Consider the following 26,989-nt stretch of genomic DNA (forward strand, 5'->3'; position numbering starts at 1 on the left):
TATCATATGGCTTTTTTTTGGTGCTTCATTTATTTGGTTCCTAAACCTTCTGTCTTCTGTCATGGTGATTTCAGGCATCAGTGAGTAGAAGAGGGCATACATTAGAGTCAGGAATACTTTCTGTGTACCTTACGATCATGGGAGTTGAGTGACTGTGTCCTGGTATGGAGCACAGTTCTGAAATATACTAGATAGGCAACCGTCTTGTGGGAAGCTCTGCGAACTGGAGCTGAAGGAAGGAAATGGACCCCCTGGGAGCATGCAACAAGTAATGAGAGGGCTCCCAGGATACTAAAACTTTGAAGGCTGCAGGAAAACTCCAACAGGTTGGTTACCCTGGCCATTCCCTCCCCAGGGCAACCTCTGTACAAATCAATCACTCCTTCTTGCAACTGTTGACTCTGAGCTTTCACTCCTCAATGCCTATTATTACCAAAAGCCCTGCCCACTCCTCCTATGATCAATGTTCCCACAAAGAAACCGTGGCATTATATGTTTCAGAAGAATGGAACTTTAACACCGGGGGATAGTAGCAAAAAGACCCTATATTTCAGGAAGTAAAGAGCTGTATATCAAAGGTGAAAGTGACACAGTTTCTTACCTTGTTTGGTAATAATATACCATACTCTGCTTAACAAAGGAAAAGAGGTGTTGGAGAGGAGGTAAAGAGGGGAATTAAAATTGTTGAGGGCCTATTCTTTAACAAAAATCATGTTGGTGATTATATACTCATGCATAAAAGGAAGTTGTAACTGATATGAGCTCTTATTTTATGGATAAGAACATGGGGGCACAGAGAAATCAAGGTACCTGCTGAAAGGAGTAGTGTTGCTAGTAGAGTTGCTGAGCTTGGATTTATCCCCAGATCAGTAATTTGTCCTTTGCTTTATTCCCAGGTAATATATGATCTCAGTAGTAAGGAATCCCCACGAGGCCGCAAAGTCTGTATAGAACAGCTCACTGCTTACAGCTCCCATTCCCCCACTCCCTTGCCTGTTCTCTGCTTCCCCTATAACAGGAATAGCAACTCTCAAATGCTTCTAATGCTACTAGTTGTCCCTTTCTCAGTGCCTAAATAATATGCCCATTTTGCTCTGTTTTGCCTTTTTCTTTTAGAGCTTATCTATAGACTGCTTTTCATGGAAGATTGATGCGCCTCTTTAAAACTCTGCTCTCTATCCCTTACCCAGAGAAATATATCATATGGTCCCATTAGCTCAATAGTTAAATAATTACAAGTAAGAATTGTACTCACAGCTGAGCTAACAATTGTGTTATGATACACATTTCACAGCATAATATTTTTTGGAGTTAAAATGGAGTTTTCATCTTTCCATAATTAATATATTCCTCTTCTGAAGGAGATAGATCACTTTGTTCAATATACTCCACACAGTTACCCCTCTGATAGAATATTCATATTAGAGACCTTCAAATGATTAAGATACTGAGTTTCCACACTAAATGATACAGTTGAATGGAGGGCAGTGTGTGGGCAAGCATTTGTAGGAATGATGTGTGAGGTGAAGAGACCAAGTGAAGCAGAACGCTGTGGTTCCTGAAAGGATCACCCACCTCCCTAAACGCAGTGGCTGCCCGGATCTTAGCCCCAATACCATGCTGGCACTTTTATATACCTTGCTTTCTTCACATCTAGAGCACTACATTTCTGCTTCTCTATGATGGCTGTATTTATGGGCATTATGGTACAAATTCTTGAAGGTGGAGCTCTGTCCCATTCCTCCCAATATATCAATATCAGAGGGAGAAAGATTGAAGAAACAATAACCAAAATTAGCGGCTGAATTACCATACATAAAAAGTGCCAGTAGTGCCACATTGTAGGAATCTCTACATAAGCCATACAAAAATACCATGTGATATGAAATACAAAAAAGTTATGCCAAAGTTTGACTCATTCGTAATCTCTATTTTGAATACCTTGAATTGGAGCCATAGCAAATACTCTAAAATATCTTTTAACTTCACTATAAAGGGGCTGAACATAATTTCATTTTAATGACATTTAAAACTATCATGGTCATCACCAAGGGACGTAGGGAGTGTCTGAGTCAGAGGCTTTATATTTCAGAGTAATGCAGGGAACTCTTTCAGACTCACCCAACCAGCTGCTAACTCCCTCTATGAAGACAGGAAGGTAAATATTTCTAAAGCCCACAACTTAAAGTCTGGCAAGACACTGAGAGAGAAAGCAAGAGAGTGAGAGCGAACAGGAGAGGGAAAGAGGAAGAGAGAAACAAACGAATCTTGGCTGCTTCTCTGTATCTGAGACATTAAACTCCTCAAACATCAGAATTTCTCTCTCTCGTAGTGTGCTTCTCTTCCTTTTGGCTTGCCTGCGACTAATTCTAAGTGGAACCGTGGGGGAATGGCGCATACCACGGTGCAGGGCAGCAGCCCCAGTCGGAACTTTGGATTCCATCTTTGAGTATATAAATGAGGAATTATTTACAAATCTAAATTCTATATCGCCAATATTGTTATATAAGGCAGTAAGGTTGGAGTATACTAATCTTTGAAATTAGAATTGAACTCTTTTAAAGTTACACAGCAAGGTACTCATCAGATTAGTGATTTGTTAACTTTTGAAAATATGCTTTTAAAAGAAATGGAAAGATTTGAAAATATTTCTGTAGAGCAGTAACTATCTTTAGAGCATTGCATATGATTTAGTGATAGGAATAAAAACTAAGCATGTTCGATAATTAGTTACTCACTTTCCTCCAACATGTATATTTTAAGTCAGTGAATATAAAAGCTTTATTTCCAGAAATGTACCATGAACTAGGATTCATTTTCCTTGTACTGTCAGAATTATCCTAAGTAAGACGATGTTTTTGTTAAGCATGTAAGGTACATAATTTTCTTTTGATATAAGTTTATGTTTATGCAATATTTTCATTGTAATTTTGTTTTATTGAATGCATTTCATCTCTAGTTTTTCTTATGTCTTGTTTTAATAATTATGCTTCTTGACTTTTTTAGTAGACTTTAAAAATGTTTCAGTGAGGAATGTATTCTTCTCTGTTGTTATTTTGACACAAATACTAGATTGGTGACAGGAACAAAGGGACAAAAGCATTCTCAGATTTAAATAAACTACCAAAAAAAATCAGACTTAATGATGCCTTGGATTTTAAATTCTAAAGTCTGAAGTTTGGATTTTTAAAAACTTTGTTTATTTTCTAATTTGTGTTAACTTGAAAATCATAAATTAATTACTTACTTCTATACTAAGATAAAATATTTATGCAAGAAATATGAAATATATCACATTTTTGATAAAATGAAAAATTATTCTGTAAGGCCAGTTGTTCTGTGATTTCTTTATTTCCATCTCTGAACAAGTGCATATAATGTAGTGTCACACTGACATCTTCAGCAAATTTAATGTAGTTTGCTTTCCTTTTTTGGTGTTTTTAGTTAATTAACCAGGATTCAAGTCATTTGGTATTGGTTGGCATGCTTACATTTGATTTGTTTTGGTGTTGTATTTGCTCATTTCTTAGTTGCTATGAAAGTAATTATAGGAAAAAAGAAAATCACTGTTTTGGTACCATGATAATTTTTATTCAGCTGTTACCAGGTGAATATTGGAATGTAGAGCAATTCATATAGTCATCTATTTTCCAGTGAGATTTATAGTTTATATTTGATGAGAAGGATAAAAAGTCTTGCTTTCATTTCTGGAACCCACAGTGAACCTGCATAGAGAAAAATAATAAAAGCAAGTATGTGAAGTGGAACATATCTCTTGGAATTTATTTCCAACATGCGTGCACATGTCCTTACAAGAGTGTTTAAGCATATACTATTTAGTGCCATCCATATTATAAAAGCTATCGCCTAAGAATTCATAATTGTCTAGGAATGTCTTGGCTCACGTTTTTCTGTAAAACCAATTCATGTTTCATCTCCATATATTGAATTGTACACTAGTTAATTTTCATCTTATTTTTTCTATATTTTATCAAAAAGTTATTTTTCAGGTCTAAAATATGATTTGGGCCTCTGAAAAGTTGGGGGACACCTTAGACTCTGCCAATGTCACCCACTAAACTGCCTGGAGCCCATCACCTCCAGCCTGTGTACCTCCAGTCAGTCAGGTCTCTCCTGTAGCTCCCACCAACTGCCACTCTTGACCTTGGATACCTGGATTTGATAGGAAATAAACTTAATTTTTTTCTGAATAACTTAAAAGCACATAGATATTCTTTCTTGGAGTAAAAGACTTGTTGATTGTGAGCGACTTTCTTACTCTGTTCCTGGGTTGTAACTGAGAAACAGGGACGTAACAAATCATAAATAGCTGAACAACAGCACTGGTTATGGTCTCCTGGCTCAATGACATTCTCAGACTTCGAATTTCAGAGTGTAGGGTGTTGAGTTTCTCAGAAACACTCTTTCTGGAAATGTCCAATTTGTTGACTTTTACGACAGAACAGGTTATTAGCATTTTATAGATACTACATGCAGCAACTTCAATCCACTGGATGTCTACTTTGGATCAGGCATTATACAAGAATTTTGGTTTCATGTATTTTTTTCAACACAAACTTTCATTTGATATAAAATGGAAAAAATTCATTTCAATCTCATTTGTAATTTTAAAAGGCATTATTTGTGATGTATTCGGAGTCAATGGCAACTTTAGAATTGGACAATACATGAAATTTCATTTATTTTAAGATTTATTTATTTTAAAGGCAGAGTTACAGAGAGGCAGAGGCAAAGAGAGAGAGAGAGGTCTTCCATCTGCTGGTTCACTCCTCAAATGGCTACAATGGTTGGAGCTGCACCGATCTGAGGCCAGGAGCCAGGAGCTTCTTCTGCATCTCCCACGTAGGTGCAGGGGCCCAAGGACTATTTTCCCAGGCCATAGCAGAGAGCTGAATTGGAAGTGGAGGAGCCGGGACTCAAATTGGCACCCAAATGGGATACCAGCACTGCAGGTGGTGCCATAGCGCCAGCCCTGAAATTTCATTTTTTAATTTGAGGCAACCCTAACTATGATATCAAGATCAGTTTGAAGTATGGAGGAATTCTGCAAAGAAATACAAGAGCAGATCCCTGAATAATTCTTTAGTGGTGGTAGCCTTCTAAATTTCAGGAACAACACTGCCAAGAATTCAAAGGCAATCTCATTTTAATCCTTTATTCTAAATTCTCCACTGTAGTGTAGTTTCTCTAGCACAGACTAAAACTCCGTGTTGGGGAAAGTTGTGTGCATGTTTATGCTAATTACTATTATGATAATCACAATTTCTGTTAAAATTAGAAGATTATCAACAAAATAAACATACTTATAGGTACAAAGATGTATGATATTTGAAATCAAGATTGGTCCTCAAATAAATTGGTTGTATGATTGCTGTAAGAATGTATGTAACAGCCGTAATAGTAATTAGCCATAATGGTATTAAACCTCCAAATTTTACCATCTTATTGAATATCAGATGTTTTAATGCTTTGAAAAAACTGTCCAGGGAACCATAGTCAGTGCCTACTTGACCTGCTTTCTTGATTCCTTGTAGTGGGATCAATAAATCTAGCTTTGTTCTCTAAAAAAGAATATTTACTTTAATATTTACTTGTAATATTTACTTTAAGCAGGATTTTTCCCTCTATTTCAGTGTAGAAATATGGGATGATCTGAGAACTAGTAATCCCTATGAATATTTATGTGTGCAGTTTAAAGGCCATATAGGGGCAGATGGTTGGCGTAGTGGTTAAGGGGGCTGCTTGGGACACCTGCGTCCTACATCAGAGCACCTGGGTTAGGTCCCAGCTTCCAGATTATGTGCACCCTGGGAGGGAGCGGTGATGGCTCAAGTATTTTGGTCCCTGGAACTGGTGTGGGAGACCAAGGTTGAGTTTCTAGTTCCTGGGTTCAGCTCTTGAAGACATTTGGGGAGTGACCAATGGGTGGAAGCTCTGTCTGTCTCTCCTGTCTCTCTGTGTCTCAAGTAAAATACACAAATAAATACAAGACATTTTTTTTTCTTTTTTTTCTTTTTTTTATTTTTTTATTTTTGACAGGCAGAGTGGACAGTGAGAGACAGAGAGAAAGGTCTTCCTTTTGCCGTTGGTTCGCCCTCCAATGGCCGCCGCGGTAGCGCGCTGCGGCCGGCGCACCGCGCTGTTCCGATGGCAGGAGCCAGGTGCTTCTCCTGGTCTCCCATGGGGTGCAGAGCCCAAGCACTTGGGCCATCCTCCACTGCACTCCCTGGCCACAGCAGAGAGCTGGCCTGGAAGAGGGGCAACCGGGACAGGATCGGTGCCCCGACCGGGACTAGAACCCGGTGTGCCGGCGCCGCAAGGCGGAGGATTAGCCTGTTGAGCCACGGCGCCGGCCAATACAAGACATTTTTGTTAAAAGGCCTTTGAATATAGAAATGCCACATCAAGACGAATCAGGACTATCTCATGGATATGAATAGGAGAGCATTGGTAGAAATGTTGCACTAAGGGATATCAGTGTGAGAAAAATAAGAGTATCATAGTCATTTTTTTTCCAAAGGAGGTAGTTTCAGAGTATGACAAGGAGGCTGGGTCAAGGAAACGTTTTCCTTTCTGTTATGTTACTCAATGATTATACCCAAGGTTGAAAAAGCCTGAAGCTTTGAAGCTTTAAACTGAAAGAAAAAAATGGAAATAAAAGCTACCATCCCCAGGAAATGTACTCAGAGCTAATTTAATTTTCTCGTTGTTCCCTAGGCTGCATTCTGTGTCACCATGGCCTCCCTTGCTGCAGCAAATGCGGAATTTTGCTTCAATCTCTTCAGGGAGATGGATAACAATCACGGCAATGGAAATGTGTTCTTTTCCTCTTTGAGCCTGTTCACTGCCCTGGCCCTGGTCCGTCTGGGTGCCAGAGGTGACTGTGCTGCTCAGATCGATAAGGTCAGCCTTGGCTTTTGCAATAAACTGTGGGGGAAAATTGTTCTCACAGCAATGGTCTCCGTCAGTGCAGGGGATCAGGAAGGCACAGATGTCACGTCTCACATCTTGATGCACCTCGGTGCAGATGTGAACAAAGCATGCAGCTGGTTGTATTTGCTTATGAGCTTGCTACTCCAGGAGTACTCCCAGAACCACAGCACAGACCAGTAACCTCAACATCATTTGAAGAACTTGATAAATATGTGACTGCTAGGGCCCCACAACAGAAATCCTCCATCTCAAACATGGGTGTGCATACTAACTTTTAAGAAACACTGTCTGAGTAGATATGAGTGAGACAGAATAGAAGGACCTAGTGGTCTGAAATCTCTTTTGTCAGAAGCCACTAAAGTGTAACATCAAGTTAAGATTCCACAACTACTTGGACAGCAAGTGTTGGTGAGGAGGTGATAGCAGTGACAGTGGGATTCATTTAAAACAATTAGCTTTGGGCAGTAATATTTCATAGTTATTACCATGAAAAAATCCTCTCCTCATTTAAAGTGATTTTTCTTACATATATGCTTTGATACTCAAAATACAGTTTTAAAAATTCAATCAATACAAATGATTATCCGAATTAAATTTGTTTAGTGCATCATTTAAGTGAGTCAGTGTGTGTAGATCAAAAATCAGACAGAAATGCTAGCAAAAACCTGAATTTCTGTGCTCAAAGAAATATATTGGGTAAAATAAGGCATATATTAAATAATTTTGAATTTCATGTTATCGATAACTTGAAAGGAGGAACTCTACATCTTGAGACCCCTATAAAATATGGGATGGGCATGGGAGGAGAAAGACTAAGTATTCAAATGGTGATGATATAGCATTTCTGTACCTATTTAATTTAACTAAAACTTAATGCCATTCTATATAAAAATTTTAAGAAATTCATGGGTAGTAATTTGTAGGAAATGCTGATGGGTTTTGTGATTCCATAATGAAAAAAATGAAAAGGCTAAACCCGGTAAGTAAAACTTAAATAAATAAACACATGAGTTGATGGTCATCTGAATTGGTCCAGTTGTAAAATTATAGCTGCCACATCATTTTTAAAAAGGCACAAGACAGTCTACAAATACTCTGTGTTTTGTTGTGTGAGTGAGCACCATGATTACATTTCATTGACAACACTGGAAACTGCACCATTCTTACATAAGATTTTGATTCAGTTAAGTTGGGAGGGATATACAATGCAACATTAATGTCTGTGTGTGGACTGACCACCATACAAGCATGTTTCAGTGGAAGTAATGTTACTATACTATTTAGTAAAATAATACCTATTCCAAAATCATGGTGAACCTAAAAGAAAACAGACATGGGAAAGAAAGGAAATAGGATAAATATTAAAGCAATTTCTCTCCTTTTCAGCCTCTTAATGTGCATCTGGAGTCATGGGGAGCATTAGCTTTAGGGTATTAGTGAGCTGGGAGTAACTACATTCACATATTGGGAAACATTTTTATTGTTAAAATCTCCTGCTGTTTTCCATAAAACCTTTGATTCTGATAACCTCTGTTTGCATCCTGTTTGCAGATGCTTTATTTCAACACTGTCTCGGGACACAGAAACTCTTCAAATAGTCAGGTAAAGACAACATGGTTTGCTTTTAAGAAAAAGAGCTGAAATTGAGAAAACTTACTCTCTCATGAATATATTTAAATCTGTTCTCTAGCCTTTTAAGTTAAAAGAACAAATTTCACTCAGATTTCCAGATTGTGGAAATTTCAAATAACATTTTTGTTAATTTACTTGTTAACTACTAATTTGCTAATATTTTATTTGCATATTGCATGGATTTTTGGCAAGATAGCATAGAACTAAACATTTCCCTTTCCTCCTTTGATATTCACAGTCAACTACATTGGTAAAACATCATAATTTGGTAATATATTAGGCAGATTCATTATCCAATTAACAATTTTATTCAAAGATTGGTTACTTGAGTAAATTATTTAATTTGATCAAAGAAAAAGTAAGACATTGTAGGAAAGGTAAGATATTGTAGGAAAGGTAGACATTGTATGTGGCATTATTTGCTGCTTTTATAGCATCATTATTTTTTAATTCTTTTATAATATGATATGCATGATTTACTTTAAGTGTAAATGAGATTGTCCATATCTTTGCAGTTAAAGAATAAATTTTTACATATTTTAAATTACAGCCAGGACTACAATCTCAATTGAAAAGAGCCCTTGCTGATATAAATGCATCTCACAAGGATTATGAACTCAGCATTGTCAACGGTCTTTTTGCAGAAAAGGTGTTTGACATTCATAGGGTAAGTAAAACTGCTTTAGTTGATCTTTTATTTTTTGGCTGTTAATTATGTTCCCAGGCGTTTTCAAAAAATTATCACCATTTTCAAATTTAATTTTTCCTCCCATTTAACTCACATATTCAGTCACCAGATTGATGAGTTCCAAAACAGAAGAGAACTTGCCCACATGTAATATAATGTAATGTAGGAGCTGTGATGGTTAGTGAATCAGCCCATTTGTAGGAATCAGTTGTAGCAGACGAGAATGTCTATTCACGTTTCCCAAATTCCAGGTCTACTGACAGTTTTGTACTCCTAATGTGAGTTCTTCCTCTTAGTCCCTTTTTTCTGAGCTATACTTTTCATCTCTCTAGCAGTCACGTACTTGTCTTTTAAGGATGAGAAGTTCAGACCTAACACAGAGGTGGCAAATGGATTTGCTTGAGGTCATCAACCTAATTTCTCATCCTTCTGTATGGTGTTTGTGTTGACAATGTATTCATCACAGCACCCTGCCTACCCCAAGAACCAGGAGGTTTAGAATGCAGTCTCCATGCCACTATACTTAGTCTGTGTTTTGGGGGCTTTGTTACTATGGGTACCAGAGGCTGCTCACCTGGTTGGTACTATTAAATAAACACATGGTTCTCTGGGCATGTTTTCCCCGCTAAATTGTCCACTCCCAAAATAGATATAAAACTCCACCTTAATGACATCTCAAGCTAATCACCACTTGCAATTTTGCCTGCTGTCTGTCTTCCACCCAACCATTATGGTTCCCTCTGTATGTCACCCACTCAAATTCTTTGCACCTTCTCAGCACCACTCCCAAATACTTTGGTAGCCTGTCAATTATGAAGCATGAGACCATTTTTCATTTTTCAATCTTCCCAAGAGAATCCTGCATATGTTTTACAAAGACCATCCTGGCTGTTCAGCCTCACATTTTGTTTCTCTACTCCCATGCATCCTGTTGTGCTCCTTAGGGATTGCAAACTCTTTTCAACTAGAAGTTTGATCTGTCTGTCATGCTTCTAGATATAGCAGAGTTCTATTTTATTTCCCCCAACCCCTGGCACTCAGAGTGTGTAAAAACCAATGCAGCCAGAAGCATAGCGAGGGTGAAATCTGATAAAAAAAAAAAAAAACATGGAAAATAGAGCCACTGCTATTTTCTCTCTCAATTATAAGACAGTTAGTTACTCTAAAAACTGTTTTTGATTTTACATGCAATGAGTTGTAAACTTTCAATCACAGATTGACAGAAAGCTAGATAATCTCCAAGATACTTACATTTTGTTTATAATTCTCCCTTTTACTCACATTTAAATATGGATGAGTCTGCTAGAATTGATGATGATGATAATCATAAAATTGTCTTTACAAGAAACATGATATTGTAGAAGACTCAACTACTATCTCTTACATCTTTATCCCTGTTTATCCCTTCTGTTCCAATCCAATGCCTGTGAGTGTCATTATGTATTTCTCTCAAATCTGCCATTATTTGGGTAATTTCAAAGTTCCTATGGATGACCCACCCACTTGCCTCCTTACAGTTTCCTGACACTTTCTTCACATGGTATTAGTTACCATTTTAGAAATGGACACACAAACCATGTCTTGAATCTCATCAACATCCGATGCATTTAACTTTTTTTGAAATACACAAACCCAGTTTCCCATTTTGTGGCCACAACGGCCCACACTTCTCATTCTTTCACTCACATTCTACCTGTTCTTCAATGGAATTATTCAATTTTTAGTTATTCAAGCATAGAGTTATTGAATCTCTTGACTGCTTTACTTTCTTTCAACATAGTCATCATCGTACCAAACTACCAATGGATTCATTCCTTAACCACTCTCTTAACCAGCATTCTTCTTCCTCCAGCCAAGCTCTAAATCTAGATCAAGGCCATGCCTTTCCTCAGGGATTATTCTTGGTCTATTAAATGATTCTTGTTGAAAGGTTGAAAGTGTATCATTACTACTGCAAGATCATGGCCTACCATCCCAGTTACACCTTCAGTGGTTCCCAACACCAAATAGTCAATACGGTTGATGCTGCCCAGAATTTTGTTCCCTTGCAATTTCTATGGTGTTTCTCTTGTTTTTCTACCTTCTCCTCTGGCTGGTTCATATCAGGAGTCCTTCCTTTTCTTTATCCCCCCAAGCATCCTTAAAATTGGGTGGTTCTTTAGGATTTTGACTCAGCCATCTTCTAGTTTCAATTTATCTCCTTACTCAGGAAGAATTTACCTACTGAGACAGTTTACAGTCCCGTGACAGTGTCCTTCATATGTGTGCAGCTCTCTAAAGGTGTGTGATCAGTCATACCTTACCACTTCGCTCTAGCCTCAACTGTACACCTGCTTAGTGAAAGTGCTCATGTGGGATCTGCAGATTCCTCAACACAACATTTCCCTGTACCCCAGATCTTCCTGGTCTTTTGTTGTCTTTCAGTGAATGTCTCATCAGGTATCTTTGACTTCCCTTTTTCTTAACCTTCACAGTCCATCAGTGACAAAGACCTATTAGATCTTCCTTTTAGTAAAAAACTATTATTTTGAAATACTTTCAAACTCACAGAAAAGTTGCAAGTATTGTAGGAAAAACATTTTCTCCCTGTACAAAAAAATGGGTCAATGAAGAAATTAAAAGGGAAATTAAACAAGCACCAGAGGCAAATGAAAATGGAAACATGACACATGCAAACTTATGAAAGCAGAAAAACCAGTTGTAAGAAGGAAGTTTACAGAAATTCCTGCCTTCATGAGAAAAAGAAGACACTGGTTAACCTGATTCAAATTAACATTGAGTTTATGGATTAAAAGAGAGTCTATATAGAAAAACAAAATTATGCATTTGCTCTTGGTTACAAATGTCTCCCTTTCACTTCAAAGGAGAAGACCTATCAGAATATAAATGCAATTTGATGTTAATTTATTCCAAGAACACCATGATTTTGATTGCCCTAGAGAATTCTGCTTTTGTGAATATTGTGTTAATTTTTAAAAAAAAATTGTGATTGTAGCAAATTGTTACTTAAGGAAAATAAACTATACAAGAATTTAAAAATAAAAAGAAGCAGCAACCTGCATCCCACATGAGAATGCCTACATGCAAATCCTGATTCCAGATCCCAATTCCAGCTTCCTGCCAATGTAGACTCTAGGAAGGAATGGTGATGGCTCGAATAGTTGGGTTCCTGACACTCGTGTGGAGGGACTGGGTTGAGCTCCCAGCTCCTGGCTTCAGTCTGGCCCAGTCTTGTCCACAGAATGCAAATGGGAAGTGAATCCATGGATGAGATTTAGTTTTGTCTCTCTACTTCTCTGCCACTTAAATAAAAAAGAAGAAAGCTCTAAAATAAAATCCTGATGTTACATTTGAAGGAATATGAAGAACAAACTAAACCCAAAGTGTGTGTGTGTGTGTGTGTGTTTGTACCACATTTGTTGGGAATTTCTTCATCTGTATTCAACAGGGCTATTGACCTGTGATTTTCTTTTCATTTACTATCCTTGAGAGACATTGGTATCACGATAATGCCATCTTCATAAAATGAGTTTGCAATGCCTCATCTTCCATTTTTTTGGAAAAGTTTGCTAAGGATTGTATTTGTTATCCATTAAATTTTTGACAGAGTTAATTAGTAGAAACATCAAGCTTTTCTTTGATGGAGTCTTTTTATTTCCAATTCAGTCTTCTTTCTCATTATTTGTTCAGATTATTACGTTCTTCATCATTCAACCTTGGTAGGTTGTATGTGCCAAGGAATTTATTTATTTCTTGGTGAGCAATTGTCCATAGTAGTCCCTTATAATCCTTTTTATTTCTGTATCAGTTGTAGTGTCTCCTTTGTCATTTCTTATTTTATTTATTTTAGTCTTTTTTTCTGGCTAGGTAAAGGTTTGTCAGAAATTAAAAGAAACATAAGAAAGGAAAGATGATGGAGGGTGGGAGTGAGGGACAGAGAAAGAAAGGGTGAAAAGTATCATTCTTAAAACTGTATATATGGAATACATGAAATCTATTCTCTTTGAGAAAAATACTGTAAAACTGAATTCAGCAGTGCATTAAAAGCACATCCATCATGACAAAGTAGGATTTATTCCAGGGATGCAAAAAAGATTCAATATATGTAAATCAATAAATGTCATATATTAACAGAGTGAGAGCCAAAAATCCTATTATCACCTTAATATATGCAGAAAACTCATTCAACAAAATTTGACAAAATGTTCTCAAAAAACTGTGTATAGAAGGAATGTACCTCAACACAATAACAATTATATATAACAAGCCTACAACTAATAACACCCTCAACAATGAAAGTTGAAAGCTTTTCCTCAAAAATCAAGAATAGAACAAGGATGCCCACTTTCATCTCTTGCATTAAATGTAGTATTACTGGAAATTTTAGATGAAGAAATTTTACAAGAGAAATAATAGGGATTTAAATGGAAAGGAAGAAATTAAGTTGTCCTTGTTTGTAGATAACATGCTGTTACAAATAGAAAATCTTAAATTGTCTATCAAAAACCTGTTAGAACTAATAAAGTTGAAAGACAAAAAATTAACTTACAAAAAAAGTCAGTATCAATTCTATATACTCAAAATGAACTATTTGAAAAAAATCAAGAAAACATTCACAATTACAATAGGTACCAAAATTTTTTTAGGGATAAACTTAACTAAGGAGGTTAAAGATTTGTATACTGAAAATTGTAAAACATCCATGAAGGAAATTGAAAGTAGATACAAATAATTGAAGAGATAACTTGTGTTTGTATATTAGAACTTAGTACTGTTAAAATGTCTACACTATACAAACTGATCTACAGATTCAATGCAATCCCAATTAAAATCCCAATGTCATTTTTCACAGAAATAGAAAAAATAATCCCAAAGTTCACATGAAGCTATAACAAACGACAAAGAGCCAAAATATTCTCGAGTAAAAAGGACATCACATTGACCTTATAGTAGCGTACAAAGTTATAACAGTACAAACAGCATCACATAAACCAGTTCAGAAATAAATCCACACATTTACAATTATTTTTTTAAAAATTATTTGTTTATTTAAAAGGCAGGGTTACAGAGGGAGGGAGAGAGAGAGAGAGAGAGAGAGAGAGAGAGAGAGAGAGAGAGAAAGGTCTTGCATCACCTGGCTCACTCCTTAGATGGCCACAATGGTCAGGAATGGGTCAGGCTGAACCTAGGATCTTGGAACTCCATCTGGATGCACTCGGGCCATTTTGCACTGCTTTCTCATATGCATTAGCAGGGAGTGGGATTGGAAGTGGAGCATGTAGGATTTGAACTGGTTCTCAAATAGAATGCCAGTGTCACAAGTGGTGGCTTAACCCACTACACCAGAATATGAGTCCCAAGCAGTTGATTTTTGACATTTCAAAGAGCATACAATGTGGAAATGACAGCATATTCAATAAACGGAATGAGGAGAATTAGATAGGCAAATACAGAACAATGAAATTAGACTCCTTTCTCATACGAGGTACAAAGAAATCAACTCAAAATGTATTAAAGACTTAAACCTCATACTTGAGATAAAACTAGTTGAAGAAAAAATATTGGAAAAACTCAAATACATTGAACCGGACCATGATTCCTTTGATATGACCCCAAAGTCACACATAACAAAAATAAAAATAGATAAATGGGATTACATAATACTAAATGCTTTTGCATGACAAAGAGAGTAAGTAACAGAAAGAAGAGACAGCCTATGGAATGGAAGAAAATATTTACCAATCACATTTCTGATAAGGGCTTAACATTCAAAACGTATAAGGAGCTAAAAAACAAAACAAAACAAAAACAAACAAACAAAAAACAAAAAAAACCTCAATGGCCAGAAAACAAACAAGTCAAAAATGGGCAAAGGATCTGAAGAGACATTTCTCAAAAGAAGACATACAGATTACCAGGTATATGGAAGTATCCTCAACATTACTAATCATGAGGGAAATGAAAATAAAAAGCTACAATGAGATATCACCCCACACCTACCAGAATGAGTTTATGAATGTTTTGTGGGTATTTTCCTGGAGATAGATAGCAGAGGCCTAGCCAATCCTTACTATCATAGTTGAAAATCCTATAAAATTGATTGATGATCTCTGACAATACATGATTTGTAATGAATCTTTCATTTCTCAATCATGAACTATTTCTTCCAAAACATGCATATATGCTTTTGTTGTATTACTGTTATATTAATAAATTAGATCATTTTAATTAAAAATATTTCTTGAGAATCTAATATGTACAACCTAATGCTTTAAGTGCTAGAAATAAAGTAATAAGTATGCATAAGTGGACTTGATTTCCCAGAATTTACTGTTATATGGAGGGCTGATAAGTAAGATGTGTTAAGATAACAGCTATAAAGAAAAGTGAAGGTAAAGGGGCTGTTAGATGACATAGGAGAAATGTAGGGAAGACATGTATCAAGGAGAGATCAGTGCTTAGAACCTGAAAATGAGTAAGACAACCATGAGAAATATGGCATCCCCAGGCAGAAATAATGTTCAAAGGCTTCAAGGGAGAGAAGATACATGGAACTTTTGGGGGAGCAGTAAGGAACTGGGTGTGAAAGAGAGAGAGTATGAAGGAGGAAGTGGCTTGAAATGAGGTGTCAGTTGCGGAATAGCACTGCCTCCTAAGCTAGGTGCTCTGGGCTTGGGCTTTAGCTGAAGTGTAGCGAGTAACCTGAAGGGTTTCTGGCAGGAAGAGGATGGCACAGAAAGTGAGACCAGTTAGCAATGATAAAGCCAAGGCTGTAGCTGACTAATCAATGATGATCTATAAATACAAGAATTGTGTTCTTATTTATAGAATTACATCGAGTGTGCTGAAAAACTGTACAATGCCAAAGTGGAACGAGTTGACTTTACAAATGATGTAGAGGATACTAGATATAAAATTAATAAATGGATTGAAAATGAGACACATGGTAAGTACAATATTTTTCTGTGACATTTGTAAGTTATGAGTGAATGCTGAGAATTTCAGTACTGGATGTCTTTTGTACATATAATTCAAAATAATGATTGCTATGTTAAAAATTACTTTAGTATTTGTCTACAATGTGATTTTGAGTAATCTTAATAATTTGAATGCTTTATACTTTAAAAAAAATTTGCCTTTTATATGATCTCATTTTATTGAGTAATAACTATAAGACAAACAGGATCATTTCATAAATTAATAGAATGCTAAGGTAATTTACTGAATTAACTTCAATCTCTCACCCTTCTTAATGAACAAAACTCAGATTGGTTTACATAACATTATTTTTAACAACCACAACATAATATTTCATTCTAATGATAAATTCATATTTATACTACTGTGCAGATTTTAACATCTTATTAATCCTTCTTGGGTTGATCCTTACTAAGATATAATATTCTACTGTCAGATATATTTTCATGTCATTGCTTTTTCTAAAGGATGTATACAGCTTATCTTTCCTTTTAAAATTCTTGATGTTTATCAAAATAATATATGTGACCAAATTAGTATCTTCCAAAAAGTACAAATCTTTGTTGATAAGTCTCTCAAAACTAAAAACTGAATCCCACCAATATATTGGTTTAGTATAAAACAATCAGAAAATCTATTCATCTCTGCTTTTGTTTATTAGCTGATTACAAAGACAATTATTTGTTTACTGAAAATTTGACCTTGATTTTTAATCTGAATGTTGTGCATGCATTTTCTGGTCTGGCTCTGTCCCAGAAATGTGAGACATTGTTTCTTGCACTCTCCTGTGCAAACCTTTAAAGGCATACAATTAGTCTTGGTAATAAAAATATATTATTTCAGATTTCATTTTGTTCATTAATTCATTGTTATAGCAGCAGTGGGTTATTTTGATCTGTAGCCTCCATGTGTTTCAAATACAGAACTTACCAATCAAGAGAAACTAAGTAATTGTTACTTTACTAACTATGAGATTCTATTCAGCATTTACAGATATCAGATTACTAACACTTTTAGGTATTTGGATTCTTTATTTATCTTATTTCCTTACTCATGTGAATGCATGTATAATTATTCACGTTCTAAAAAAAAGATTTATTGGGGCTCACTTAGTTAATCCTCCGCCTGAGGCGCCAGCATCTCACATGGGCGCCAGATTTTAGTCCCGATTGCTCCTCTTCCACTCCAGCTCTCTGCTGTGGCCCAGGAGGGCAGTGGAGGATGGGGCCCAAGTGCTTGGGCACCTGAACCTACATGGGGGACCGGGAGGAAGCACCTGGCTCCTGGCTTCGGATCGGCGTTGCTCCGGCGGCTATCGCGGCCATTTGGGGAGTGAACCAATGGAAGGAAGACCTTTCTCTCTGTCTCTCTCTCTCTCTCTCTCTCTCTCTCACTGTCTATAACTCTATCTGTCAAATAAAAATATATTTATTTTATTTGAAAGAGGCAGAGTTACAGAGAGGCAGAGGCAGAGGCAGAGAGAGAGAGAGAGAGAGAGAGAAACAGAGAGAGAGAGAGAGAGGGAGAGATGCCTTCCATCTGCTGGTTCACTCCCCAGGTAGCCATTACTGTAGGAGCTGTGCCAATCTGAAGCCAGGAGCCAGGAGCCAGGAGCCAGGAGCTTCTTCCGGATCTCCCACGTGGGTACATGGGCCCAAGGACTTGAGCCATCTTCCACTGCTTTCCCAGGCCATAGCAGAGGGCTGGATCAGAAGTGGAATAGCTTGGACTCAAACTGGCACCCATATGGGATGCTGGCACCACAGGCGGTGGCTTTACCCACAATGACACAGTGCCAGCCCTAATTATTCCATTTATGAAATTTATGAAAGCATATGTTCTCAATACTTATTTGAGAAAACACTTGGAACTGTTGCCAATATTGTGAACAACCCCAACCAGGTGTTACGACTCCCTTCCTCTACTCGAGGCATCCCATTGAAAGGCCAATGACCATGACATTTTTGTCTTTTAATGAATCATGAACCATTTCATTACTGTTAGAATAATCTGAAATCCTTACCAGATATTCGAGGCTCTTCATCATGTAACTCCTGCCTTACCATCCCTAAAACACAGGGATAAGTTCGAGTTTCCCCAAATGCACTTTGGTCTTCCAGATTTTTGTGTCTTTGAATAACTAATTCTTGCTTGTTGCAAATTTCCCTACCCCTCAACTTTCCTTGACTCAACCAATAGCAAATAGCCCCAGGAAGAGTCCAGTGCTCTCAGTCTTGCTCCCACAACACACTCATCACACCTCCATAGTGTGCTATTTGTGTTACATCCAATCTTGTGGTTGTTGACTTCTTTGTGCTAGATTGTGAGCCCAATAATGGCATGAGCTTTGTCTTTAATTTTAATTTGATACGTGTGGCATATGGTAAAAATTTTATTAATTAAGGAGGGAATTGGCTCTTTCAACTGAGTGCAGGTAAATTATATTTGTAGTGTTGCAATGATTCACAACGGACTAATCAATTAGAAAAAAACATTTGGGTGCCTGTGAGTAGTGGCTCTGGGGATGGTCTTCCTGATTGCTACTGCTTCCTTGTGTGATGTTGTATGTGTTATTCATTTCCTCTGTGCCTCAGCTTCTTCAACAGGAAATAGAAGCAGTAATAGAGCCCACCTTGTTTGGATTTTGTGAGAATTAAACAAAATATTACCCCTAGAGGGTTTAGGAAATGCTGGATACATTAATTACTCATAAGTTGTTACTGATATCTTAATTATTGTTATTGTTATTATAGGTATTGCATAAGAAAAATCATTCAATAATGGTCTGAAAAATATTTTAAAATTTTTACTTTCAAAGTTATCATTTTTACCACTTTATTTTCCTAAAGGCAAAATTAAGAAAGTGTTTTCTGATGGTGGCATAAGCTCATCTGCTGTCATGGTGCTGGTGAATGCTGTGTACTTCAAAGGCAAGTGGAAATCTGCCTTCACCAAGAGTGAAACGTTAAACTGCCGTTTCAGATCTCCCAAGGTATGCAAATCTCCCGTTTAATTTGGGAAGTTTTTCTTAAGAGTATCCCTTGCGTGGGACGGGAGCTGGGGGCGGGGGGGGGGGGGGTTGGGGAGAGAACCACTATATTCCTAAAGTTATATCTATGAAAAATGCATTCATTAAATAAAAATTAAAAAAGAGTATTCCTTACAAGTAATTTTGGAATTTACATAGGCTGGGTTTACCTTTTTTTTTTTTCTACTCATTTATTCTTCAGCATTAGCATTACTGTATTTTCAGTTGCTTTGTAAAGCAAACTTTTTATTTTCGTGCTAGTAGTCTATGAAACATAACCAAAAATGTTCCATAAATTGGTGTTTATTAAAGAATCTTCAAAATGTAAAGAAGTATTAAAATTGCAGACTGTAAAAAGAAAATATGACAAAAATGTACCTTTAATATTTTTGTGATTTTAATTATAGAATCTACAGTTGGAATCATTTGCCATCAGTGATTCTTGTGAGTCAAAGCCAGGATATGTTTTCCTTTTACAAGAGAATAAATCTATATTTGGTAATGTTATACATTTCCAAATATTAGTTATATATTTCTTCATTTAGATCTGTTTTTATCTGAAACATTACTGACCTTTACAAAACATATTTTTATTAATTTCCAAGATTTATTGTTTATTAGTCTGCATCTTATTTCTGAGATAAAAATCTATAGATTCATTTTTCAGTTTAATGCTTTGATAATTATCAATTATTTATTATATAAAAGTTTTCCATTAAACATCAAGTACAAGACAATGTTCCAAGTGCTAGATAGATTGATGTATGTAGTCCTTACAGTAATTCTGGGCAGCAAGTACTGTTGTCATTCCCACTAGGTTGTTGAGAATGTGGAGGTGCAGAAAGGTGAACTCACTTACCTACGTCACACAGTTAGGAGATTTTATACTCATTCAACAAAATGCAGGGTCTGTGATTTTACCACTAAGATGTACCCCAGTGCAACATCTTAAAAAATGCATAGGACCAAATGTGCAAAATCTTACTGACCAAGTATGATGATCTTACAAGTCCATGGACAATAAGTAAAATGAGCTGGGATTATAAATAATATTTTGTGGTTTAAATTTCAGTGTTCTGGGAAATCAGTGGCCATGATGCATCAAGAACGGAAGTTCAATTTGTCTGCCATTCAGTACCCAGCCATGCAGGTCCTTGAGCTCAGATATCATGGTGGCATAAGCATGTACATTTTGCTGCCCGAGATTGACCTGTCACAAGTAGGTTATCACTGTCACTTTCACTATTGGGGGATAAAAATACTTTTGGGATAATGTTCATTGTGTTTTCATCTACTAACTTTATTATTTCCAGTTGTTGGGATATTAGAATCTTATCTATCTATTTATTTGATAGATATTTAAGGCATATCTACTATGTACCAGACAGCATCATAGATTGACTTAGTTCTGTTTAGCATAATTTTAATTGAGTAGCTGTAATGTTGAATCCTCTCAGATCTCAGCTGTGGGGTTCAGAAGTTGAGATCTTTATGCTTGGCCTTGAAAACGGTCTTTTAGGTGTTATTGAAATCATGATAGACTAAGAATCTTATGGCAGGTGTGATATGGAGTCCTGAGCTCTCGAGAATGAAAATGTGTGGTCCCATTCTGGGCTGCTTTGTCTCCAGCATGAAGCAATAGTGAGGGTCTTCCCTGTGACTAAGATAAGGGGAGGAACAGAGCAGCACAGTGCAAGGGGCCATGCCAGAAAGATGCCTTCACACTTCTCAAATCCTGGTCTTCTTTCTCTTCTCCTCCTGAACTTGACTCTTTAAGTCTGTTATCTACAATCCAGAGGCATAGGTATTATCTACTTTTCTCTGTTCTTCCAATAACAAGAAATGACAAACACTGTCTATTGGCCCCTGCTACATGCTGGCCCATGTATTCTTCATTTCACTGATTTGATCAACAGCAACTTAATGAGATAAGGAAAGGAGGTTCCTGGAATTTGGTTAGTTTGTTTGATAGACACCTATATACAAAATGTATGGCCGGCACCGTGGCTAAACAGGCTAATCCTCCGCCTTGCGACGCCGGTACACTGGGTTCTAGTCCTGGTTGGGGCGCCGGATTCTATCCCTGTTGCTCCTCTTCCAGGCCAGCTCTCTGCTATGGCCAGGGAAGGCAGTGGAGGATGGGATGGCCCAAGTCCTTGGGCCCTGCACCCGCATGGGAGACCAGGAGAAGCACCTGGCTCCTGGCTTCGGATCCGCACGATGCGCCGGCTGCAGTGCGGCGGCCATTGGAGGGTGAACCAACGGCAAAAGGAAGACCTTTCTCTCTGTCTCTCTCTCTCACTATCCACTCTGCCTGTCCAAAAAAAAAGAAAGAAAATGTGTGTGTGTGTGTGCATACGTCAGCCACATTGAAAAGCTACAATTACAGTTTTCAATATTTGTTAAGTTTTGATTTATAAAATAATAAATATTTATTATTGTGTAATTAGAAAGTGGAAAGAATATAAAGAAATTGATGTTGTTACCATCCAGAGACATTAATTTTACGTGTCTTCCCTATGGCTTAAAAACATTCAAGCTTTAGAAATACAGTTTTTTGTTTTTTTGCTAAAGATCAAGCTTATTTAGGCTCAAAATGATTTTCATCTTAAAGATCTTTTTTGACATGAGAAGCAAGAGAAATGTCATAGAGTTGACGCTGTTAAATCTAAACAGTGACAATATTAAATATTGATACTCATTAAATCAATAATTAGAGACTCTCCATAACAATTTGATTAGAATATCAATTATTTTAACCTAAAATAATCTGTGTTAATAGAAAAAGTAAGCCAGATAAAACGAACAGTACATAGCTCAAAAGGTAGATTTTTTTTTTTTTTAAACTTTTATTTAATGAATATAAATTTCCAGTGTACAGCTTATGGATTACAGTGGCTTTCCCCTCCCATAACTTCCCTCCCACCCGCAACCCTCCCCTCTCCCGCTCCCTCTCCCCTTCCATTTGCATCAAGATTCATTTTCAATTCTCTTTATATACAGAAGATCAATTTAGTATAAAGGTTTCAACAGTTTGCACCCACATAGACACACAAAGTGAAACATACTGTTTGAGTACTAGTTATAGCATCAAATCAAAATGTACAGCACATTAAGGACAGAGATCCCACATGAGGAGCAAGTGCACAGTGGCTCCTGTTGTTGACCCAACAAATTGACACTCTAGTTTATGGCACCAGTAACCACCCTAGGCTGTCGTCATGAGTTGCCAAGGCTATGGAAGCCTTCCAAGTTTGCCGACTCTGATCATATTTAGACAAGGTCATAAAAGACAGAGTGAGAATAGTAACCAATGATCCTAAGAGTGGCATTAACCAGGTTTGAACAATTATACAGCATTAAGTGGGGAAGAGGACCATCAGTACACACATGTTGGGAGTAGAGCCATTGGTGGTAGAGTAGAGGTTATGATTACAAAGGAATGAGGCCCAAGTACGCTAGACAGGGTCTAGAACAAAGGACAGAGTCATTCTTAGAGGAGCTAAGAAAGGTGCTGTCTAAGCTACTATTAAGTTTTCTGATTGAGAGGCAAATAGAACCTGATAGAAGGGGCTTGATAATAATCTGGTGGGCTTTAGGCCTTGTAAGTTAAGAGGCCCAGACCTATCTATCTCTTCACATGGGGTATATCCTAAGGGAGGTGTGAACCTCCTAGGGGAAGGCACTCTGTTGACTTTCATTACTTGGCTGGCCTGGGAGGAGAGCTGGCCAGGTAAAGGTAGGTGGCAACTCTAACAAGAAATTTACAGTTCTGCCTGCAATGTTGCTGACCCTACTTGACCTCACCCTCAGCTGCAGTGGTCACTTTGGAAGTTGGGCTGAGTGAAGGGCTTTTCAGCTTAGAGCCAATAAGATCTGTGGCTCTGACCTGGGCATCCTTCGACTCCAGGGCAGGTCCATTTCCAGTGATCCAACTCTTGGCAGAGCTGCCAGGGCTCTTCACAAGCTGACTTCTGCTGAAGCCCAGGCTTACCTCATTGAAAGCCACTGCAGTGGACTGGCCTGTTGGGTCTCCTTGAGGGCAGATCACTGTATAGATCAGCCATTAATAGGCCTGCCACCCATTGCTTCTGATGCCTAGCTTTCTTTTCCTCCTGGTTTGTGTTAAAGCAGACCAGAGGATGCAAGTCAAGGGAGTGCCCGTGTCCCATCTCTAATCTTCGGTGGCCTGAACTACAAGTCTATAGTCACAGGCATGTTCTGTAGTAGTTTTTCTAAGGTAGACAATGCCCATGAGGAAAATTATATTCTCACTTTAAAACTTTCTTTCCCTTTGGTCTGAAAGGGAGGTTTTTTCTACTTACTGTATACTTTGCTGATGGCGAAGTGAATCTAGCTATGAGATTATTATTTAAGTTCTTATTTTGGCTATGCTATTACAGAAAAATGTTAGCCATCTCTTTTATAAGGTCTAAAGATTAAATTGTGCGTCCTACAGATTCCTTCATAATAGATTTAGTTTCCTATCTTGAAGAGAATAGAGAAATGAAAGAACAAGTTGGGCTTAGAATAGAGAAATGAGGGAGCAAGTCCTAGATCGCTTGCTGACAATAGCAATATCACATGAATACTTAGCAAACAGTTTCAACCATTAGATAACAACTTAAGAAAACATTTACCAGAAGGTCCAATGCCTTCTATAAATTTTAAGAATCATGTATTTGAAAATACCTCTTAAATATCTAACATGGTGTAGTTTGTTTAACCAGCAAACTTAAGCACAACCATATAAAATGTTTTTAGTTTCTTTCTACCTACAAGTTTAAAACATATGATACATAGATTCAGGTCACTCAAATTAAAATGTATCTTTGATTGATTTTAGCAGCTTAAATTTATGGACAATCTTATCTATAAGCCATTTAAAATGAGACTCTTAATAAAATTTCCCCATGTGGACATACAATATGTACACACATTTAACATAGCATAATAGACCAATATAGCGTTTTTAATAATAGCTTTTAAAATCTTTAACTCTTTTTGTAGATTGCCAATTGATTTGAATTGCTTTTTTAGTAACCTCAGTTAACCATACTTTCTCTCAGTTGGTACTGTTAATACATTATTGGCTTCATCTGTTTACAGAGCCATCCCAAAGTACTGAATACAATGGAAGTGGCTGGAAAAAGTCCATAGGAACCCATAGGAGGACAGCTACACACAGAACCAACAACGCTTTAGTTTTATGAGCAGCAAATCATATATAACTGTGGATGACAAAAGACTTTAAGTCGCCATGTTTAAAATTATAAACTCATAGACCAAATTTGATCTTGTTACAAGGTGATTATTCAAATCTTTGAAAATAAGCACATATTTACATAACCCATAGATCTTAATAAAAATTCAGCTGTTTTTGAACAATTAGAATTTAACAGACATCAAGAGAACACAATAGATTACTTTAACACATTGCTTTAACAGAGCATCAGAGTTTAATTCTATGTCTAAGATAAATTGAGCTTCCTGTGATCTTTTGCTGTGAGGTTTCCTTCCTTTACCTTCTTTCATATTGGTGACCATGTTTCTGTGTTTCTGTGTGTAACACATCTTTAAGCATCTTTTGCAGGGCAGGATGAGTGGCAACAAATTCTTTCAGTTTCTGTTTGCTATGAAAAGTCTTAATTTCACCTTCATTCACAAATGAGAGCTTTGCAGGATATAGTATTCTGGGCTGGCAGTTGTTCTCTCTTAGTACCTGGGCTATGTCTCGCCATTCCAAAAGGTAGATTTTTTGTACTTATTGTTTGAGTTTTCTTTTCTATAATAGATTTACCTAACAATGTGTGAATCATAAGGATATAAGCCTGCATACTATATAAGCTTAAATACTTATCTAATTCTGCAAAGCCAGACACTTATAATGAACTTAGTTTTTCAGTGGGCTAAATGGGGAAAAATAATTAAAACTCAGAATAAAACATTGTAATATATTGATAATTGGAAAATTTTCATGCAGAAAATTGAAATTAGGGTAAATTTGGTTATACATATTTAGATCTTTGATACAAATATAAGTAAAGTTTATGAAAAGCTTTATTAGAGTTCCAGTGAACCTGAATTTGAGAAAAATGTCCATATTTAATATTTCTAAGCAGTCTTCAAGAAAATCTTATCATTCTAAATCTGGAAGAACCTATGATCAATTATCAGTATTCTGGAGTTGGTGAATTCAATTTGTGAATGGTTTGGGGTAGTAAGATGTTAGCGAGATTCAGGTTCCTAACTATGTAACTAGGGTGGCTTGTTATGTACCCTAGGTGGATCTCCCTACATGCTTTAGAGTTTCAGTAGTTTCCTCCATGGCATAAGGAAGTCAGTTCAGATCCAAGTCTCCCAGACAGCGTGGGTGGTTTTACTAGGAGATACTGATCACTCTGGTTTTGGGGTTTGGTGCTCTGGGCTCCCAGCATTAGGATCTCCTGGGACTCCATTAATTTACTCCTGCAATCCATGCAGGATTTTTATGTTTTTCATGATGATAGGATCATCAGAAAACATTGATTTATTTTACAACAGAGCTCCTTATTCCCTACAATGATTTCTGATTCCTGTATTCCTTCATTGCCTGTTGCTCCACGGTGGCTATGTGTGTTCACATGTAGGCAGAGAGCAAAAATGCCCTGAAGTGCAAGCAAGTTATGCCTTGTCACAGCAGAACAAAACAAACATGAATGTGTTAGAACCTATTAATTTAAATCATTTTCCCTTTCCAGACTCCCCCAGGACCCATTCCCAAACATAAACAAAAAATTCCAGGAAGGGTAGTTTTAGAAAACCACATATCCTTACAGATTTTGTTTCATCTGCTTCCTAATCATACAAGTTAAATTTACTTTTAAATTATTTCTGCAGGTTGAAAACAAACTGACCTTTCGGAATCTAATGGACTGGACCAGTCCAAGAAGAATGAAATCTCAGTATGTTGAGGTGTTTCTTCCTCGGTTCAAGATAGAGAAGAATTATGAAATCAAAGAACACCTGCGAGCCCTGGGGCTGAGTGATATCTTTGATGAATCAAGAGCTGATCTCTCTGGCATCGCCTCGGGAGGTCGCCTCTACATATCGAAACTGATGCACAAATCATTCATAGAGGTTTCTGAGGAGGGAACCGAGGCAACAGCTGCCACAGGAAACAACATTGTAGAAAAGCAACTCCCTGAATCTACAGTGTTTAGAGCTGATCACCCATTCCTATTTGTCATCAGGAAAGATGACATCATCTTGTTTAGTGGCAAAGTCTTTTGCCCTTGAAAATCCTGTTAGTTTCTATTCGTAGTCCCTGCCACAGCAAAGAAACATCACAAGTGAATAGATTTAGTTGGAAGCATGTGGTGTTGCTCTCGAGTTGATTTCTTCCTGACATTGGCCAGCAGATGATATTGGTGACTTGACCCTTCTTGAACGCCTGGTTGATTGTCTTGATCCCTGCTTTTAGCATTCCTGCCACCATTTGCCTCACCCATTTCTGATTTCATTGTCTTTCTATACACACTCATCTCTACTATTCTCCCCCATGGCCCACCTGGGAATTATGGAGAGGGTTCCATTGGTAATGAGAATGCAGCAGCAGCCCTAGGAATCTTCTTGGGTTTTTGCAGTTATCACAGATATACAGTTTCATTGTAAATGATCTGGGGAGTAAGATCATCTGTTGCCTGGAAGTAAGGATGAAGGGTAAGTTT

General features: G+C 37.2%; 1 protein-coding gene across 2 annotated transcripts; it reads left to right on the top strand.

The window, feature by feature from the left end:
* Positions 1-6,756: 6,756 nt before the first annotated feature.
* SERPINB7 (serpin family B member 7) lies at positions 6,757-26,776 on the top strand. 2 transcript variants are annotated; one of them, XM_062200299.1, is made up of 7 exons: positions 6,757-6,924; positions 8,506-8,556; positions 9,137-9,253; positions 16,103-16,220; positions 19,102-19,244; positions 20,353-20,499; positions 26,160-26,776. In XM_062200299.1, exons 1-7 carry the CDS (start codon positions 6,757-6,759, stop codon positions 26,556-26,558), a joined length of 1,143 nt encoding a protein of 380 aa, XP_062056283.1. In that variant the 3' UTR covers positions 26,559-26,776. The 2 variants fall into 2 exon arrangements, with proteins under 2 accessions (XP_062056283.1, XP_062056284.1); XM_062200300.1 differs by lacking the exon at positions 8,506-8,556.
* The last annotated feature ends 213 nt before the right edge of the window (positions 26,777-26,989 follow it).

This window comes from Lepus europaeus, chromosome 9 (genome assembly GCF_033115175.1).
Source record: "Lepus europaeus isolate LE1 chromosome 9, mLepTim1.pri, whole genome shotgun sequence".
NCBI classification, from domain to species: Eukaryota; Metazoa; Chordata; class Mammalia; order Lagomorpha; family Leporidae; genus Lepus; species Lepus europaeus.